This window comes from Eptatretus burgeri, chromosome 1, assembly GCF_056783735.1.
Source record: "Eptatretus burgeri isolate ZD-2024b chromosome 1, Ebu_testis_v1, whole genome shotgun sequence".
Lineage (NCBI taxonomy): Eukaryota > Metazoa > Chordata > Myxini > Myxiniformes > Myxinidae > Eptatretus > Eptatretus burgeri.
This window is the reverse complement of record NC_140961.1, coordinates 138,913,111-138,933,171: the sequence shown is the minus strand read 5'-3', so window position 1 is coordinate 138,933,171 and position 20,061 is coordinate 138,913,111. Positions and strand designations below refer to the sequence as shown.

Here is a 20,061-nt window from a genome sequence, read left to right as displayed (position 1 = left end):
CAATTTTTTTTTCTTGTGCATTAAAAGGACATGGAAGAGTATTGATATCAATGTAAAAAATTGTTGTAAAGTTTGGTTTAACTTATGACATCACTATTTCAAATTGTCCCATACGTAACACCTAATTTGCATATATGTAAATTAGTTGAGTGATTTCACACCTTAAACCTATGACTTTGCCATTTTCTTTCAAAGATTAATAAAATTTCACATTCAGACATGAAAATCTCATTGAAGTTAGAGCTGTGGCATGAATATGAAATTCTGCCATCTGAGGAGACCTTCTCTTGGACTTGCCGCAAAATGCACCCAAACAGCAACATTTTCTTTTTAACCGATGGGTTCTACATAAAACCGGGTGGGAACATTTAAAACCCACGCCATCTACCTGGCAAAGGCCAGCCTGCATGCATGCATACCTACACATGCCGCGACCTGTGCACCCCTCCAGTCGTCTCGCTCTGAATCGGATTCATACATGCTACACCATGGGTTCAGTAATTACTTGTTGAGTAAATGGACCCGCTGCCATTGTTTGTACTGCATGCCCACACTCTGAGCCAATCAGCCTTCATTTTGCAGTAGGATGAGTCTCCTCTCACCTCGTCTCCCAACACTGCCATGCAGAGTCAGAGCGACAGCAATTATTACCTCTGCCACAGAAGGTGGATGGAGGCTGTTTTTACCCCCGTTTGTTTGTCTGTCTGTCTGTCTGTGGACAGGATATCTCAAAAAAGTTGTGGACAGATTCAGACGAAATTTGGTGGACAGGTTGGGGGTGTATGGCAAGGACGAATTGATTCAATTTTGGATTGATATCTCCATATAAGCAATGGTACTGTATAATGACCCCTTTTAGCGCATTTTTGATTAGCGATCTTTCCCAGGAACGCATCCAGAGTGTGAAACGATAGTTCTTTACGGTACAAAGAACTCACTTTTATGGGGCAGTGAAGAGTAGTGGATACCTATGCAATTGTTTTCTCGGTAGCCTGCCATCATGGCCACCATCGTTAAATGAATCAGACCAGGTGCATAGGATGACATTTCAATACAAATGTGATGACACTGGCACACACACATATCATGTTCACTGGCATACACATCCTCACACATGTCATGTTAGCCGATAACTTAGCCTGGAGGATCCAACAGACCTTTTATTATGATTTTAAAATTGAAAGGTCCATCCATCCATCGGGACCATACTCTGTGCAGAGCGTTGGTGCTGCCTAAGCAGTCTCCTTGGCTATTGGGCACAATCCTGGACGGGTCACCACTCCGACACAGTTTAAAGGTCCACAGAATCATAAAATCATGTTTAGTTAAATGAATAGATTTGGCTTCACTTAACACTTAATCGTCGTTGTTTTCTTGAATAAATATCTTGAAAGGAAGTTTTTAATGTTATTTGGTGCTCTTTTACACTCGATTGGCCGCGCCCTCCAAAAAATGCTCGATTGGCCTTGCTCCTCCTATGACATCATCTCGACCTCAGGCTCATTCATGCATGTACGTTCTGACAGCACCTTCTACATAATTATTTGGACTATTGTCATAATCTGGGGATTCTTGATTATTCGTCAAATTCACTTTCTGTCGAATCTGAAGCGAGCGGTGCAGCAGTTATCCATTGGTGCTGACAATTTTTCCCTCGATTACATCATGGCAGTCATTTTATCTGGAATATTTATGGGCAGTACCCAATGGGTTTGTTGTTTTGACTGTAACATCTCACAAAATTATTGGAATTAAAAACCATGTTCAGTTATTTGTTTATTACTTTAAAATTAATGTAATCACATCAAAATAAATATTTATTTTTCTGATGCTATGGACCTTTTGAAGCATCGACCAATTAGGCTGATGTGATTGCAAAACCTCGTCTTGGCAAATATGTGTGTGGATAAATGGAATGATGGATCGCTGCTAACAGAGGGAAAGAGATCAATGAAGTTTATGATTTTGTCGTGCAGCTCCTTGATGAAATTCCTGAGATTCGGCATCTTGGGAATTGGTGGACGCAGGACCGGCAGGAGACTCAATGTAGAATGAAGAACTAGTCTTGTTTGTGGAGGCATTAACCTTTCGTCGGAGCTTCTGCTCGAAAAGGGGTTATCACCCAAAACATCAGCCTCTCCTGTCTTCCTGCAGTGATTAGCATACCTCAATCAACGTCCTGTTCATTTCCTCCATTGTTCTACTGGTTCGTCAATGCAGATCAACACTATCCTTCCCTTAGATCTTCAAGCCAACAAACCTGTTGAGTGGATTTTGAAAGCTGGAGTTGTGCTTCATATAATTCATCTGAATGGACGGACAGTCATAAACCAGGCAAAAGTATGGTGTTACCAACTTCAGTGGTTTAATGGTTCGAGTGTCCGCTCTAAGGCTGGGAGGTTGGCGGATGGAACTCCGCCCGAATCACACCAAAGACTAAAAATGGTACTTGCTGCTTCCTTGCTTAATGCTCAAGATTTGAAAAGGATAGAGCATGGACAAACAACCATAGGTTGGTAATAATAGCGCAGGCTTTGATGGACCTAACGGCCTTCTCTGCATCAAAATTCTTTCCAAGGGAACTCATATTATTATACCACGAGCAAAAGTACCCATCCCCAGTGACGGGAAAAGTTTAAGTTAATTTATCAATTTAAATTCTTTCATGAACTTTAAAAAGGTTTATTGTGTAGCACTCTTGGTTTCACTCAAAGCCAAAGCTCTGAGCTACTTATACCACCCATTGCGAAATGGTGGTACAATATAAGGCGGCGGAGGTTGGATTTGTTTAAAAAGAGTGCAAAATATCCTGGTTGCGATATAAAATTTGGTGACAACATTACTCATGCCTGTTCTCCCATCATTTCAAAAGTGAATGTTGAGTTTTTCAAATGCAGTGAAGGAAGCAGCCGTCGTAAACGGGACACAGACGGACGCATTGGACAGACACCATGGTTTGCAATATATAATAATTAGATAACTTTCCTTCCAAGGAACTTTAACACAGAAAAAGACCATTCAGACCATCAAGCCTGCACAATGGTTGCCAAACTATGATAGTTCTTTTGTATACAGCCAAAGCGAGTGGAAGACTCAATACTGACTTTAGGACTGACTCAATCGGTCAACTTCCCGACCCGGATCTCAACCAATGGTACTCCATCTCTTCTGGATCTGATTTTGACAAATTTCCCTGACAATATCTGCTGCTCTTCCTTCGCTCCAATTGGTTCTTCTGACCACGTCCTTGTTAAAGTGGACATCTCTCTGGCTGTTATCAGAGAACCACCTCACCGCCGTCAAGTCTGGCATTTCACTCAAGCCGACTGGCAGGGTCTCCGAGCAGCCATCAAACTTACAGACTGGTCTCCTATCACTACTTTCTCAAACATCAACTCATCCTGGGAATTCTTTCAAAGAAACTTGCTCTCCCTCATGCACAAATTTATCCCCTCTCGTGTTCAGTTGTCTTACCCTTCCTCCCGCCCTTGGTTTACTGAAGCTTGTGGCGAGGCAGTTGTCCTGAAACAACTTGCCTTTGCCTCATGGAAAGCAAACCCAACTGAGGGCAATCTCAGTTCTTTCCACAAAGCTCGGAACAAGTGTGTATCTACCCTCAGGAGAGCCAGAAAACAACATCTTTCTCATCTCAAGTCTGAACTCTCAAACCTCTCTCCCTCCTCAAAATCCTGGTGGCGATTAATCAAATCTGTTTCTGGTGTATGTTCCCCCTCCATCCCCTCCCTTACCTCAAATGGCCGCACTGCTGATACCACACGTGATAAACCTGAATGCCTAAACTCGGTGTCTGCAGCTAAATCTTGTGTCCTAAACCCATCACTATCTCTACCGACCTTACCCAGTCGCACCCAACTGTCCCTGGACTCTGTATCCTTTTCTCCTGACAAGGTGGAGAGCTTGCTTTCAAACCTCGAGTCAGATTCTGCAACCGGTCCAGACGGCATCAGCCCACGTGTCCTCAAAGCCTGCTCTTCTGCTCTTGCTCACCCTCTCTCTGTTCTATTCACCCTCTCATTTGCCCAAGGTCATCTGCCATCTGCTAACATCACTGTCCTGCATAAAAAAGGTGCAAAAACGGATCCCTGTAACTACAGACCAATCAGCCTTTTCCCAATCATCAGCAAGGTGATGGAATCCATCATCGCTTCAGACATGAAATCCTTCCTCTTCTCCAATGGCTTGATTTCCAATCATCAATTTGGTTTCAGACCAGGTCACTCAACCCTGGATATGCTGCTTCTGCTCTCCCATCAATGGATGGAGGTCCTCAATGCCAGACAGGAAATCCGAGCCGTATCCCTGGACATATCACGTGCTTTTGACACAGTCTGGCACCCTGCCCTACTCACCAAACTCTCTTCCCATGGTATTCAAGGCCATCTCCACTCATGGCTCGCAGACTTCCTCTCCTGTCGCAGTCAACGTGTGGCCCTAAATGGAGTTCTTTCATCCCCTCTTCCTGTGCAGGCTGGAGTTCCTCAAGGTAGCGTTCTGAGCCCTGTTATTTTCTGGTTTTCATCAATGATCTCTCCGACTCTCTGGAAAATCCTCTATTTCTCTTTGCCGACGACTCCACCCTCTGCCGTACCATCTGTCATCCCTCAGACCGGCAAGCAGCAGCTTCTTCGCTCACTGCAGATCTGGATAAAATCACAAACTGGTCCAACACGTGGAACATGTTTTTCAATCCAGACAAATCTCACACTCTCACTATGTCTCTTCGAAAGGACCGTTTAGAAAACCCCCCCATCCACTTTCTCAACAATCCTCTGGAAGAAGTCTTTTCTTTCAAGCTTCTGGGTCTCACTATCTGCCATGACCTTTCCTGGGAAAGTCACATTTCCAACCTCGCCTCAAAAGCCAGTCGCCGACTGGGAATCCTCCGTCGTGCAAAGTCCTTCCTCGGCCCTCTTGAGCTCCTGACCACTTACAAAGCTTTTGTCCGTAGCCTGATGGAGTACTGCTCTCCCCTCTGGGCTGATGCTCCTGCCTCCCACCTTTCTCGGCTTTACGCTGTCGAAACCAGGGCATTTAAGATCATCGGCATCTCCCGCAATGAAGCTGAGTCTTTGGGCCTCTCACTCAATCACCGCAGGTTGGTCGGTGGCCTTTCTGTCTTCTACCGACTCCTCTCCAGCCTTGCCCCCCCCTGCTCTCTCTGAGATTTGTCCCCACCACATTTCCACAGGGCGCTCAAGGTCCGCCAACAACCCCCTTCTGGTAAAACTACCAAAATCACGAATCACTGCTCATCTTCACTCTTTCATTCCTCTTTTTTCCCACCTTTGGAATAAACTTCCTCACTCTATTCTTTCCCATTCTTCCCTCCAGGCTTTCAAAACAGCTGTTCACCACCACCTCTTATCTTCCCCCATCCAAATCCTCGATCTTTTCTACCCCCGATAATCCACCCAAGCCCACTTCCTTCAATTCCCCTGCTTTCCTTCCTGAAAGTCCCTGTAATGTCCATCTTCTCTTCGCCATGTTCCCTGTCCCATCCCCATCCCTCTCCCTTCCACAGTTCACCTAATGTGTCTGCTCCCCACTGTTTTGTCCCTTCCACTCCCGCCCCTCTTGTCTCATGCCCCCTTGCTGTGAGTTGTGTGTTCGCTCTCATACGAGCCTCAACAAGGTATACAAAAAGAAAAAAGAAAAAAAAAAAGAGACAATGCTGAACAGATCAGAATACAACAGGACAAAAGGAACAGTACAGGAGTTGGGGGGGGTGGGGGGACACCAACAGCGGAGTTGAAGGACAAAATAGAAGGAGAATGGGACAAACAATGGATGTGGGGGAAATGGACAGACAGGATGGATACAGAAGGAAACTTCGATTTCATGGTGCAGCAACTTGATGAAATTTTTGAGACTCGGAACCTCTCTCTCCCCCGCCCCCTCTCTCCCTTCTCTCTCTCCTCTCTCTCCTCTCTCTCCTCTCTCTCCTCTCTCTCCTCTCTCTCCTCTCTCTCCTCTCTCTCCTCTCTCTCCTCTCTCTCCTCTCTCTCCTCTCTCTCCTCTCTCTCCTCTCTCTCTCTCTCTCTGTCCTTGTTAAATGTTGAGTGTCGAGCAAGGAAGCAACACGCACCATTTTAAAAGTCTTTGATGTAACGAACGATTTGGCCGTGGTTTGAACCGCCAACCTACTCGAGTCAGAGTAACGCTCTAACCCTTAATGAATTATATCATTGAGTCCACAGGCTATTACATTTAAGTTTATTTTTTTAACTCTTTGAAGTTTATTTTTAAGTGTTATTTTTAGGTCACAATGCTAAATGGAGGTTTTTCTTGAATTAAATGATCACCCTGCACTGCAACCCTTGTTCAAATAATTTCAGTAAAGGCTACTGTTTTTTTCGCAACGCTGACTTGGTTTGTTCAACTTTGTGATAATGCTCAGGTCGTATCTCAACACACTGCAAAACAAACTGTGATTCCATGTTATATATATGTATGTGTATATATATATATATATATATATATATATATATATATATATATATATATATATATATATATATATATATATATATATATATATATATATATATATATATATAAAGACCCACCCATATCTTTCACCTGTAAATGGGGGGAAGAGCCAATCAGCTCTCACCTAATCAACAAAACCCATGTGGCTAGCATTATATTATAAACAATTGACCTCTCCCACACTCCTCCAGCCAAAAAAGTTGCATAAAGCTTGTGTAGGTCTTCTTGGGTTGCTTTATGATATTGACCAGCACGTGACCGGAAATGAGCGGTCGTATAGAAATAAAAACCGGACACTTGCTGAGGCCGGGGTCTGTTGTGCCTGATGAAGCCGGCGAAACGTTGCCCTGAGACCCGGTTTGTTCTCGCCTTTTTGCTCAAATCAGCGGAGTTGATCGAGTTTTTACTTTTGATTGGAAGCACCTTCTTCATCTTTAAAATACATACATATACATATATATATATATATATATATACATATATATATATATATATATATATATATATATATATATATATATATATATATATATATACATATATATATATATATATATATATATATATATATATATATATATATATATATATATACATATATATATATACATATATACCGGGCGTAGTGGCGTGCGCCTGTAATCCGGCGACTCGGAGGCTTGGGTTGGAGGATCGCTTGAGGACGGAGGCTCTGCACTGGGCAGGGTGTAGAGCAGCCCGGAATCATGGCGAAACCCAAATCCTGATCCCTGTGTCGTAAGAGGCGACCAGGGTTGCGTCAGGAAGGGCATCCGGCGTAAAACCTGTGCCAAATCAGTATGCGGATCATAACGGATGATCCGCTGTGGCGACCCCTAACGGGAGCAGCCGAAAGATGAACAACAACATATATACATATATATTTTAAATATATATTGTTACGGATCTGGAAACCATATGCATTCAACATACAGATGTCCCAAAAGTCAGTTATGTCGTAAGTATGTGTGTAGTCAGATCCCCTTCCTTTTGTCTAGTGGGAGAATCAAAGGCGTGCGTTGAGATTCCTTTAAGTTAGGTTATTACATCTAACAAGCCATCTAACAACCATCCCATCTGCATGACCCCTCGGCCCATCAAGATCCATCAACAACCAGCTGCCTTCTCGCACCCTGCCGTGCCAAGGCAAGATCTCACGGTTCCGGTTTCTCGGCTCCCACAGATGTTGTAACTCTTTCACGACGACTTTTTGCAACGTTGATACTGTTACTCGTCAAGTATGAACCCGCGTGGAAGAGTGGCTGGGGTTTCCCGGCAAGGGCCGTTGCAGCATTTATACTGTTACTCGTCAAGTATGAACCCGCATGGAAGAGTGGCTGGGGTTTCCCGACAGGAGCCGAGGCCCCACCCCGGAAGGGTGGGCCGAAGGACCTTGTCCAATCAAAGGCGGACAGCGAGGTGTGTTTCACCAAGGGCCCCTCCCCGTTGAGGGAGGTCGATACATCCCCGAGCACTCTCTGAGAGCGGAGTTTTGGTGGGTTTTTGCTGTCACGAAAGGGTTTTTTGCTGTTACGAAGGGGTTACGAAGGCTGTTACGAAGGGGTGGTAACAGTGGTTGTTACAAGGGCTATCACGAGGGTTGAGCAGAAGGTCGTTGAGGCGGCGAACGTGTCTCTGCTGGCCCTCTACAAGGAAGGAAAGAGTGACGTGGACCCCGGCCATTCACTACCCGAGCTCCGCCATGAACCTCGAGTCCCACACGTGCGGCTGGGGACCAAACCAGCGACCATTGTCAGGTGCCGCAGCACGGAGTACCCCCTTTCTCCGATGGCCTGGTACGCATCCAAACTCGAAGCCCCAGCTTGTCTCTCTCCTCGGCTGCAAGGGTCCAATAAAGAACTCTGGGTTTCTTTTCATTTGTGTGTGTCTGCTTGTGGGCCCGTCATTAAGTAGAACTGAATCAGTGTTTTTGGATCATTATAAATATTCCTTGCTTGCATATTCGCATTAAGTCTTGCTTTGTGTCTTCATTTGCTGTAAATAAATCATCACAGAAATGTTCCCAGTCCGTTTCCGTCCCTTCTTGAATTGGTCCAGCATGGTTCGGATCTGAGTTTAGGCTGGGTTTTATCCCCGGTAATTAATCGGACAATTGTAGCCGGGACATCCTGGGCAGGCCCGCTCGACTGCATCCAAGCCGGAAAGGTGGGTGGCAGAGTGGTCGTCGGTAGGTGTAATTTTACCGCTGCCGGTAGAGTGAATCCGGTTCGTTCAGGCGTTCCGAGGGCGTGGATCCCCGGTAGCCGAGACCGTGGGATTACTCAGGTACATTGGATCTAGATTCGAGACAAAATAACCTTACGCCACGCGGTTGAAATATTGGCGACCACGGTCGGTTAAACGACCTGCCGGCTTGCGGAGTTATCCGAGCGACGGCCTTCAATTCCGGGGAGTTTGGTGGGAGACGACACAAGTTTTCCCCACCTTGTGGTCGTTCTCGCCACCGATCCCAGGCGCACAACAATATATATCTCTTCTTCTTCTTCTTCTTTCGGCTGCTTCCCGTAAGGGGTCGCCACAGCGGATCATCTGTATGATCCGCATAGTGATTTGGCACATGTTTTACGCCGGATGCCCTTCCTGACGCAACCCTGGTCGCCTCTTACGACACAGGGATATGGTACACCTATTTTAACCGGGGTATACACCGGCCCAGTATACTGGTACTCATTTCGCCGACCTCGGAAGGATGACAGGCTGAGTCAACCCCCTGGTGTATTAATTCAGTGGCCCAACGGGGCTTGAACTCAGGACCTTTTGGATCCCAAGCCGCTGCCCTAACCACTGCGCCAACACCAGGCTCATATATATATATATATATATATATATATATATATATATATATATATATGTATATATATATATATATATACATATATATACATATATATACATATATATACATATATATATACATATATATATACACACATATATACATATATATACACACATATATATAAATATATATATATATATATATAAATATATATATATATCTACATATATATATATATATGTATATATATATATATATATATATATATATATATATATATATATATATATATATATATATATATATATATATATATATATATATATATATATATATATATATATATATACTGTTGTGGTTGACGAAATTCGCAAACCACCATTCAGGTCCCTTAGGTGAGATATCTCTGTAAGTATATGTGTAGTTAGGCCCAAACCCGTTGTTTAGAGGGAATAAATGTCATCCATGCGGGCTGCGACCCCTCTAGATAGCCGTTTTTCTTTTACTATCTTTATTTTGGACCAGCCGCCATTACTACCATCACAACCACCACCAACCACGTCTCATCAGCCATCACACAACAACCACCAACCGCAACGCCGCTTCACAACAACAGCCACGACCTTTACCGTCACAACTCACCCTCGCAACCATCGCATCACCGTCATTCCCGCGCCGCTTGTGGGCACCGATGCTGGACTCGTGCAGGGCACGCACCGAGCAGCGGGTGCAGAAACACCAGCCTTTCCGAAGAAATCGGATCAAAAACGACTCACGCCCACTTCTGTTCCGTCCTATCAGCGAGCGTGGGGCGATTTGGCCCCGCCTCCAGGTGCATCGGAGTAATATCGCTATATGCAGATTCATGGATCGAAAAGCATTCACGCCCACTTTTCCTCTGTCCAATGGGGAGCCAGCCAGAGGTAAAGGGTCGAAGGTGAAGGAGCGAGGCCCCGGGGGCTATAAAGGGCCGCGTTCGCTCGCCGGCAGGGGAGTTGAGTTGGGAAGTCAGTGAAGAGAAGAGTCGGAGAAAGCAGTTGGACGGGGCTGTGGAGAGTTGGAGAGGTGGCGGCGGCGAAGGCAGTCGAGGGGGCGCTCGTTTCAGAGTCGGGGAGCTGCGGAGAGGGGAGGCCGATAACGCGACCGAGGTCGCGGTGGAGACGCTCGTCGCGGGACCCGAACCAGCGAGATATCCTCATCCCCCCGAGCATCAACAACCCCCTCCTGTTTCCCCCCCCCCCACGCTGAGATAGTGCGAGAAGGGGGCCCCGTTCCCACCCCATTCCAGACACTGTCCGCGAGGCCCGCGGAGTCGGGGCACCACCGCCATTTTGCGGCTCATCACCAGACGGGTAAGCTCGACGCGGTCTCGGCCCCCAGGCCCGTCTGCCCCCTCATAGTGGAGGGTGGTCCCTTTTTCTTTTGCTTTGAGTATATGTGTTGTCGGCGCCGTCTGTGAAGTAAAACTGTATAAGTGTTGCCGTGTGCTCGGTAGTCGGTGGTAGATCTGCATTGTGTTTTGCTTTTACATTTGCTTTTTGTGCATTATTGTGTGTTTCTTCTTCTTTTACATTTGCTTTTGGTGTATAATTGTATATGTGTGCTATCCGTGTGCCATCGCGAAATAAATGTGCTCTATGTTGAACTGTTTCTCCCGTTTCGCTTCGTCTTTTCTCTAATTGAATCTCCATCTTACTTCACGTAAAGGGTTGGTCGTGGGCTAAAACGCCCGATAATTAATCGAACCGTCCAGGTTGACGATAACACCGCTCGGTTATCCCGATAGTACGGAACGGGTCGCTTAAAGTGGCCCGTGTCCGAAGTCGACCTGCGGCGAGGTGCGATCGCCCGGTCTACCCTCCGTGTGGGTACTTAGGTAGGTCGAATTTGGCGAGCAACCCTATCCCACGCGGGGGGCCGATTGGCACGATCGTGGTGAGGCCGAAAGGCCCACCTGTGACTAGTTCCCGGCGTTAGTCCGAGAGGGTCACGACGGGATTGTCCGTCCGGTGGGCGACGTGCCGCGATTCGAGTTACGTGGCCGTTCGCACGCCGGCGGGCGCGAATCTGCAACAATACACATATATATCTTCTTCTTCTTCTTTCGGCTGCTCCCTTTCGGGGGTCGCCACAGCGGATCATGCGTATGATCCGCATAGTGATTTGGCACATGTTTTTATGCCGGATGCCCTTCCTGACGCAACCCTGGTCACCTCTTACGACACAGGGATATGGTACACCTATTTTAACCGGGGTATACACCGGCCCAGTACACTGGTACTCATTTCGCCAACCTCGGAAGGATGACAGGCTGAGTCAACTCTCCTTATTAATTCAGTGGCCCAACGGGGCTTGAACTCAGGACCTTTTGGATCCCAAGCCGCTGCCCTAACCACTGCGCCAACACCAGGTATATATATATATATATATTGTTGCGGTCTTCGCGCCCGCCGGCGTGCGACGGCCACGTAACTCGAATCGCGGCACGTCGCCCACCGGACGGACAATCCAGTCGTGACCCTCTCGGACTAACGCCGGGAACCAGTCACGGGTGGACCTTTCGGTCACACCGCGATCGAGCCAATCAGCCCCCGCGTGGGATAGGGTTGCTCGCCAAATTCGAACTACCTAAGTACCCACGCGGAGGGTAGACCGGGCGATCGCACCTCGCCGCAGGTCGACTTCGGACACGGGCCACTTAAGCGACCCGTTCCGTACTATCAGAATAACCGAGCGGTGTTATCGTCGACCTCGACGGTTCGATTAATTATCGGGCGTATTCAGCCCACTACCAACCCTTTACGTGAAGCAAGATGGGGGTTCAATGGAGGAAAAGACGAAGCGAAGCGGGAGAACAGTTCAACAATAAAGCACGTTTATTCTCGGCACACGGGAAGCACACAAATACAATTCCACCAAATGCACACAAAAAAGAAAACACAATTCCATTTACACAAAAAGCAAACATAAAAGTGAAAACAGTGCAGAGCTAATACCGACTACCGAGCACACGGCAACACTTATACAATTCTACTTCACAGACGGCGCCGACAACACATACCCAAAACCAAGGAAAAGAAATACCCTCAAGAATGAGGTAGGCCTGGGGCCGAGACCTGGTCGGGCCTACCCGTCTGGTGATGAGACGCGGAGCGGCGATGGCCCCGCAACCCGCGGGCCTCGTGGACAGTGCCTGGCAGGGGGTGGGAACGGGGCCCCCTTGGTCGCACTATCTCAGCGCGGGGGGAAACAGGAGGGGGGTTGCTGATGCTCGGGGTATAGAGGATCTTTATTATATGCGACGAGCGTCTCCACCTCGGCCAGGTCGCGCTGCCGGCCTCCCAGGGGTGCAGCTCCCTGCACGACGCGAGCACCCCCTCGTCCGCCCTCGCCGCCTCTCCACAGCTCGTCCCCTCCGTTCCGACTTCAACGCACACGACGAGCAGCTCCACCGCCCGCGAAGTCTTGACTCTCTATTCCGACTCCTTCGCCTCGTTCCGACCTTTACTACTCCTTTGACTGACGAACACCGTCCTTTTATCCCCCCGTAACTTCGCCTTTGACCCCCTCCCTTTGACCTTTCAACTCGCTCCCCATTGGCCCGAGAAAAAGTGGGCGTGAAGGCTTTTTGATCCACAAATTTGCATATATCGATCGCCCTGGGGGCGGGGCCAATTCGCCCCTCGCTCACCGATTGGACGGCAAAAAGTGGGCGTGTGTCGTTTTGGATCCGTTTTTGAAGCACAAAATCCGTGATTTTGTACACGCTGTTCAACGTGCGCCCTACACGAGTCCAGCATCGGTGCCCATGAGTGGCGCGAGATGACGGTGATGCGATGGTGGCGAGTTGTGACGGTAAAGGTCATGGCGGTTGTGGTGAAGCGGCGTTGTGGTTGGTGGTTGTTGTTGTGGTTGTGATGGTGGCGATTGGTCCAAAATAAAGATAGTAAAAGAAAAACGGCTATCCTGAAGAGTCGCAGCACGTATAAATGACATGTATTCCCACTAGACAACGGGTTTGGGCCTAACTACACATGCACTTACCGAGATACCTCACCTAAGGGACCTGAATGGTGGTTTGCGAATCTGGTAACCACAACAATATATATATATATATATATATATATATATATATATATATATATATATATATATATATATATATATATATATATATATATATATACATCCATAAGGACCATACTCTGTGCAGAGCGTTGGTGCCGCCAAAGCAGTCTCCTGGCTATTGGGAACAATCCTGGACGGGTCGCCACTCCGACACAGTATACCAGCATGCTGGCACTCATTTTGCCGACCTCGGAAGGATGACAGGCAGAGTCAACCCCACCTGGTGTTAATTCAACAGCTGAGCGGGATTTTAACTCAGGACCTTAGGATCCCAAGCCCACTACCCTAACCATTATGCCAACACCAGGCATATATATATATATATATATATATATATATATATATATATATATATATATATATATATATATATATATATATATATATATATATATATATATATATACATACATATGCAAGTACAGACACCACGGTTCACATTACATAATAGACAGGGACGGAGATGAAGCATTAAAGAGAAAGTTGAGGCACAAGTGAGTTTTCCTGCTTCGATTTACATTTATCAACTTTAGCATAACAGTTTAATCAAAAGTGAACGGAAATGTTTTGGTTTTTTGATTGCCAGTGCTCAAGTTAGAGTTGAAAACAGAATGTTTGCAAGTGTGGGCTAGTTGTTTGAATTAGTAGACAATGGTGCAATCAATCTTTCTGAAAAAAATGAATGTGTTTCAACTGGTAAAATTATTCACCGTTTACTGAGAACGTCACAATCCATTCATTGTGACGTGCTTTTGAACATTGTACCTTGAGAAAGTCTAGAAGCATCGTGCGAAACTCGTCAATGGAGGTGCCTTTGCTGGGATTTCTGTAAGGTGCAGTTTTGTGGTTCAAACCCAGCTCTCGTCCTTTTTCAGCCGGTGCCTGGGATAGGCCACATCGGATCACAACTGGAGCTTTACCCCATACACCTGTGTACACCTGAGGTGAAGGTGGGGGGAAATTGAGAGATAAAGACGATTCTCAAAAAAGAAGTCATGAAGATGGAAGAATCTTCGTGACTTTGGCTAAATCCCAAATGAATTATCTACATATTACATCTGCAAATGAAATCCTTACACCCTCAAAATACGAAATATACATCCAATATATAAAGCTCTTTCTCACCACTGATTCTCTGACTGCCTGATATTAAATATCGGTACCTTCCGGGTGATTTCAAAAGCTGAAATTTTGCATGCCGATGGACATCGAAGCCTATCCACGAGGAAAAAAAATCACAGAACCGTCTTAAAGCGTCCGTAAATGAAAAAAATTACCCCCGGTTGGGGGTAACAGTCATCTCTGAAGCTCTGTAGATGTGGAACTCTGATCGGCTTAGAATGGCTTCGGCGTCGTCTTGTCTTTTGGTTCAACGTACAGACGAAAGCCCGGGAGTAAAAATCTTGAATTTCAAGGCAGTGTTTTCTTCGGTACTGCACAGATCGGCCACGTGACAATTTGCCAACTATGAAGTCATGCGACTCGAAAACGAGGACAAATTCGAAAAATACGACCCGACCAGATTCAGATATTGTACCCTACTATCATAATCCGTTGGAAATTCCGCCGAGATCGGATAATAAATGGCGGAGATGATGTTGAAATTAGCTGATTTACTTTGGAATGTCCTTCAATCGTGTCTAAAGTCATACCATCGTGCATCACTCATCGACCCCTACCAACATACCAAGTTTCGTCAAGATCGGACAAAAAATTTTTTTGACCGTATCACATCGACGATTTTTCCAAATTTGAAGACACGTGACTCGATAACCAGGACGAATTTCAAAAAACCGGCCTGTCCAAATTTAGATATTGTTCCATATTATCAGAATCCAAAGGAATTTCGAAGATCAGATCATAAACGGCGGAGGAGATAGATTTTTGAAAATGGATGATTTCGCAACTTTGGAGTAACCTTGACGTTGACCTTGACCTTCAATCGGGTCAAAGGTCATACCGTCGTGCATCCCTCATCGACATCTTCCCACAAAGCAAATATCAAGAAAATCGGAAGAAAAAAATGGGGACGTTCGTACGTACGGACATCGAGACTGGTTTTATTAGGTCATCTCTTTAGAGATGACCTAATCAAATGCAGGTGAGCAACCCGAGACAATGGAGAAGCCTGGATCGTTATTGCTTACAATGTGTAAGCATACCAAGCTTGTACATATATATATATATATATATATATATATATATATATATATATATATATATATATATATATATAGTTTCAGTTTCAGTATATATACATATAGCAGTCTATCCTCTTTCAACATAAGTTAATGGACATTGAGGTTGTGTATAAACAAGGTTGTGCTCTAATCATATAAATCCAGGTATGTAAGAGATTCTTCCAGTGTCTGTTTAGCTCTCTGTACAGTGTGCCCTACTCGTGCATTCTTGACATTAGCTATAAACTGTCATCCTGGTGTTTCACATTCAGGGTGAGGCATCATTGTGTGCATCATCCTTCAGATGGGCATTAAACTGGATGTCCCTTGCGCTCGCATCATTTTGTGGATGTTAAGGATGTCACGGTGTCTGTCCCAAAGAGTTGGCGAGCTATCACTGGCACTTTGGCTAAATCCCAAATTCTTGCTCTTACCTACAGGGGGCATTGCATCAGCAGCACAGCCTGCTCTGTCGAACTTAATTGCTTTGTTTCCCCTTTTTACCACTCGTGGAATAATCTCCCTTTGTTTAACCAATACCACGTTTCTCACCAGGTCTTCAAGGTGGCAATCCACCATCACATCGTGATGTGATCTTCCATATCAATTTGTGATATTACTGATGTTACACACAGCCATGTGCTGTATAAAAAAAGAAGAGCAACCCTTAACTGCTTAAATAAGAAGGGGTTTGGAAAAAACAAAGTTCTCTGGACAGGCTTGCCTGGCGAGAAGGATGAGTGGAGAGGCAGTGACGGAACTGCAAGCTGTGGTCATCACAAAGAGATCGACATGCAGAGCCTGCAATCACGCCCTTGTGATACTGGTCACACTTTGGGGAGAGGGTAAGGATATTTTATACACACAATATAACCTCCACAACATGGGTTGCAACTGATGACAACAATTAAATGCAGACATCCACTTGAGAGTTCATAGAACACCTTACCCCATGCAGTGTTCAGGTATATGATTCAATTGAAATAAAATAATGATTTTAAAGGTCGCATAAAATAAGTTCCGGAAATTTAGTGCCATTGATGGTGTCTTATCCATCCATCCATCCATTGGGACCATACTCTGTGCAGAGCATTGGTGCTGCCTAAACCGTCTCTTGGCTATTGGACACAATCCTGGACGGGTCGCCACTCCGACACAGGATACCAGCAAGCAGGCACTCATTTTGTCGACCTCAGAAGGATGACAGGCAGAGTCAACCACACCTGGTATTAATCCAAAAGCCCAGGGAGATTTGAACTCAGGGTCCTGCGATCCCAAGCCCACCACCATAACCATTAAGCCAACACCAGGCATGGTCTTATACACCACCTTATTTAACATGTCCAAGTACTACTCAATGGAAGGGTTTTGAAAGTGCCAAGAAGGCGATTTGTGTTCTACAGCGTTCATGTATATAATTCAATTGAAATAAAATAAATATTTTAAATGTCATAAGAAAAAAATTCCAAAAGTTAACTGCTGCAGATGCATTGTCTTTTACACCACCTTATTTAACATGTTACATGAGTTATTCATGCCTGTTGTTTGTGTCCTTTATGGCATCCTAAAGAACAGTAAGTTTCCTGTTTGGAATGATTTTCAATTTCGTTTGACTACCAGACGGGCAGAGTAAAAAAAAACAAAAAAAAATCAATACTCTGCACACATGTGATCGGGAGAAATTCAGAACCAAAGTACTGCTAAACTCCAGGTTCGTGTTCCGTTTCGTGTTCAAAGTATAACATTCAATTTAAATTAAGTTGTTCCTCGATTGTAAACTGACATTTGTAGACAGACAGGTGGACAGACAGAAGTGAACCAATTGCTTCACCCTGCTTTTTGCTTCACGTAACAACACAAAAAAAAAACAAAAAAAACATGAATGCCAGTATTTCTAGTTGTGTCCGATTTAAGTGTGTTCGCTCCAGGTACAACACAATCTGATGAGAGTGGCCAGAAAATTAGTGCTCTGACCTCTGGGCAGCTTGTCTCACTGGCTCAAACCTCTGATATGAGAAAGGAGGGAGGGGATGGGGAGAAAGGAAGGAGGGAGGGGAGGGAGAGGAGGGAGCATGGAGGGGGGAGCAAGGAGGGGTGGCGGAGCTCGGAGAGGTGATGAAGGGGGGAAGAGTGAGGAAAGGGGGGTGGGGAGACCAATGCCTCACCAAACATCACTATACAGTCTGGGACCGGGGTGGGAGCAAGGCAGATGGGGGAAAGAAGAGGGGTAAGTGGGGAGGAGGTTCTAGACGTTTGGTTTGGGTACGCTTGGTTGGGGAATCAAAGGCAGTGTGAGGGGAGGGGAAGGGGAGGCAGCATGATGGGGAAGGGAAGGTCAATAAAACGTGCCCAAACAGCAACATTTTCTTTTTAACCGTCGGGTTCTATATAAAACCGGGCGGGAGGATTTAAAACCCACGCTATCTACCTGGCAAAGGCCTGCCTGCCTGCCTGTATGCATGCATGCATGCTCGTGCATGCAATGATCTTTGCACCCCTCCGTTCGGCTCACTCCGAATATGATTTGTACATGCTACACTCTTGGAAAGCCGTTTTAAATCAAAAACGAAACTGTCAGTACTTAACAATTCCCCTTAACATAGAGGGAGGGGTGGAGGATGAGGGGGAGGGGAAGGGTGGGAGAGAGAGCGATGTAGATGAGAGAGGAAGGGGAGAGAAAAAGTGTGGGGGGGAAGGGAAGGTGAAGGGAGACAGAGAGATAGGGTTAGGAGAGGGAGAAGAGTGAGGGGAGAGTGAGGGAAGGGGAGAGTAAGGAGGGGGAGAGGGAGGATTCCAGCAGATGTGATGTCCAGTTTAACGTCCATCCGAGAAACAGCACACAGACTGGTGAATCACCCTGCAATCACCAGAATAACACCAGAATGTGAAACACCAGTTTGTAGTTGGGTCGGGATTTGAACCCAAGCTTTGAGCGAGCGTTGGTACCTCTCGGCTATCCTCTTGTGATGTGGCGATTCATTTCTTTGTAAAAACTGAAAGCATTTTTTACTCATTGTAATCTTCCAACTTATTTTGCCTTCCTAACTCCGGAGATGAACCAACAAAGAACCACGCTGCGGTATCATCAGGAAGCCTGTAGAGATCGACGCTTGAAGAGTGCGCCAAGTAAGCACTCCAACGAAATGGTTGAAGAAACTTCGAAAAACTAAACATTTAATTTTTTATGTATCTATGTATGTCAAAGTGATGGGTCGTACACTGAATGAAGATCGTTCAAAAAGGGGAAACGTCGAAATAAAATTGCACATTTTCAGCGAGCGAGCCACCGCCTGAGGGACTGCACGACAACAGATTTATCCCATCTCGTCTTCAGTTGTCCTACCCTTCCTCCCGCTCATGGTACACTGAAGATTGTGGAGAGGCAGATGTCCTGAAACAACTTGCGTTTGCCTCATGGAAGGCAAATCCAACTGAAGGCAATCCCATTTCCTTCAACAAAGCTTGGAACAAGTGCATGTCTACCCTCAGTAGAGCCAGAAAACAACATTTTTCGAATCTCAAGTCTGAACTCTCAAACCTGTCTCCATCCTCCAAATTCTGGTGGTATCTAGATAACTCTGTTTCTGGTGAATGTTCCCCATCCATCCCCTCCCTTACCTTAAATGGCCACACAGCTAACACTGCAAGTGAAAAGGCTGAATGCCTAAACTCTGTTTTCTTCTAAATCTTGTGTCCCAAACCCATCGCTTTCTGGACCCACCTTACCCAGTTGCACTCAGCTGTTCCTTGACTCTGTGTCCTTTTCTCCTGACAAGATGGAGAGCTTGCTGTCAAACCTCGACTCAGATTCTGCAATTGGTCTAGACAGCATCAACCCACGTGTCCTAAAAACCTGCTCCTCTGCGCTTGCTCACCCTCTCTCTGTTCTATTCACCCTCTCATTTGCTCAAGGTCATCTGCCATTTGCTGGGAAATCAGCAAACATTTCTGCCCTGCATAAGAAAGGTGTAAAAACAGATCCCTGCAACTACAGACCAATCGGCCTTCTCCCAATCATTAGCAAGGTTATGGAATCCATCATTGCTTCAGACATTAAATCCTACTTCTTCTCCAATGGCTTGATTTACAATTATCAAATTGGTGTCAGACCAGGTCACACTACCCTAGATATGCTGCTTCTGCTCTCTCAACAATGGATGGAGGTCCTCAATGCCAGACATGAAATCATAACCATATCCCTAGACATATCACGTGCTTTTGACACGGTCTGGCACCCTGCCCTGCTCACCAAACTCTCTTCCTATGGTATCCAAGGCCATTTCCACTCATGGCTCGCAGACTTCCTCTCCTGTCGCAGTCAACGTGTGGCCTGAAATGGAGTTCTTTCATCCCCTCTTCCTGTCCAGGCTGGAGTTCCTCAAGGCAGCGTTCTGGGCCCTGTTCTTCTTCTGGTTTTCATCAACG

General features: G+C 45.8%; 1 protein-coding gene across 3 annotated transcripts in view; it reads right to left on the bottom strand.

Annotated features, from left to right (window-relative positions):
* Positions 1 to 20,061, bottom strand: part of LOC147035594 (divergent protein kinase domain 1B-like) — a 45,553-nt gene that overhangs the window by 6,314 nt on the left and 19,178 nt on the right. For 2 of the 3 annotated variants that reach the window (XR_015049016.1, XM_085844850.1), the window contains exons 3-4: positions 16,361 to 16,468; positions 14,222 to 14,395 (exon numbers count right to left, since the gene is read on the bottom strand). Coding sequence is in view for 2 of the 3 variants with exons in the window: in XM_085844850.1 (XP_085700976.1) it covers positions 14,222 to 14,395; positions 16,361 to 16,468 (282 nt within the window). In the remaining variant the exon portion in view is untranslated. The remainder of the gene's footprint in view (positions 1 to 14,221; positions 14,396 to 16,360; positions 16,469 to 20,061) is intronic. The other variant, XM_085844861.1, reaches the window with a different exon arrangement.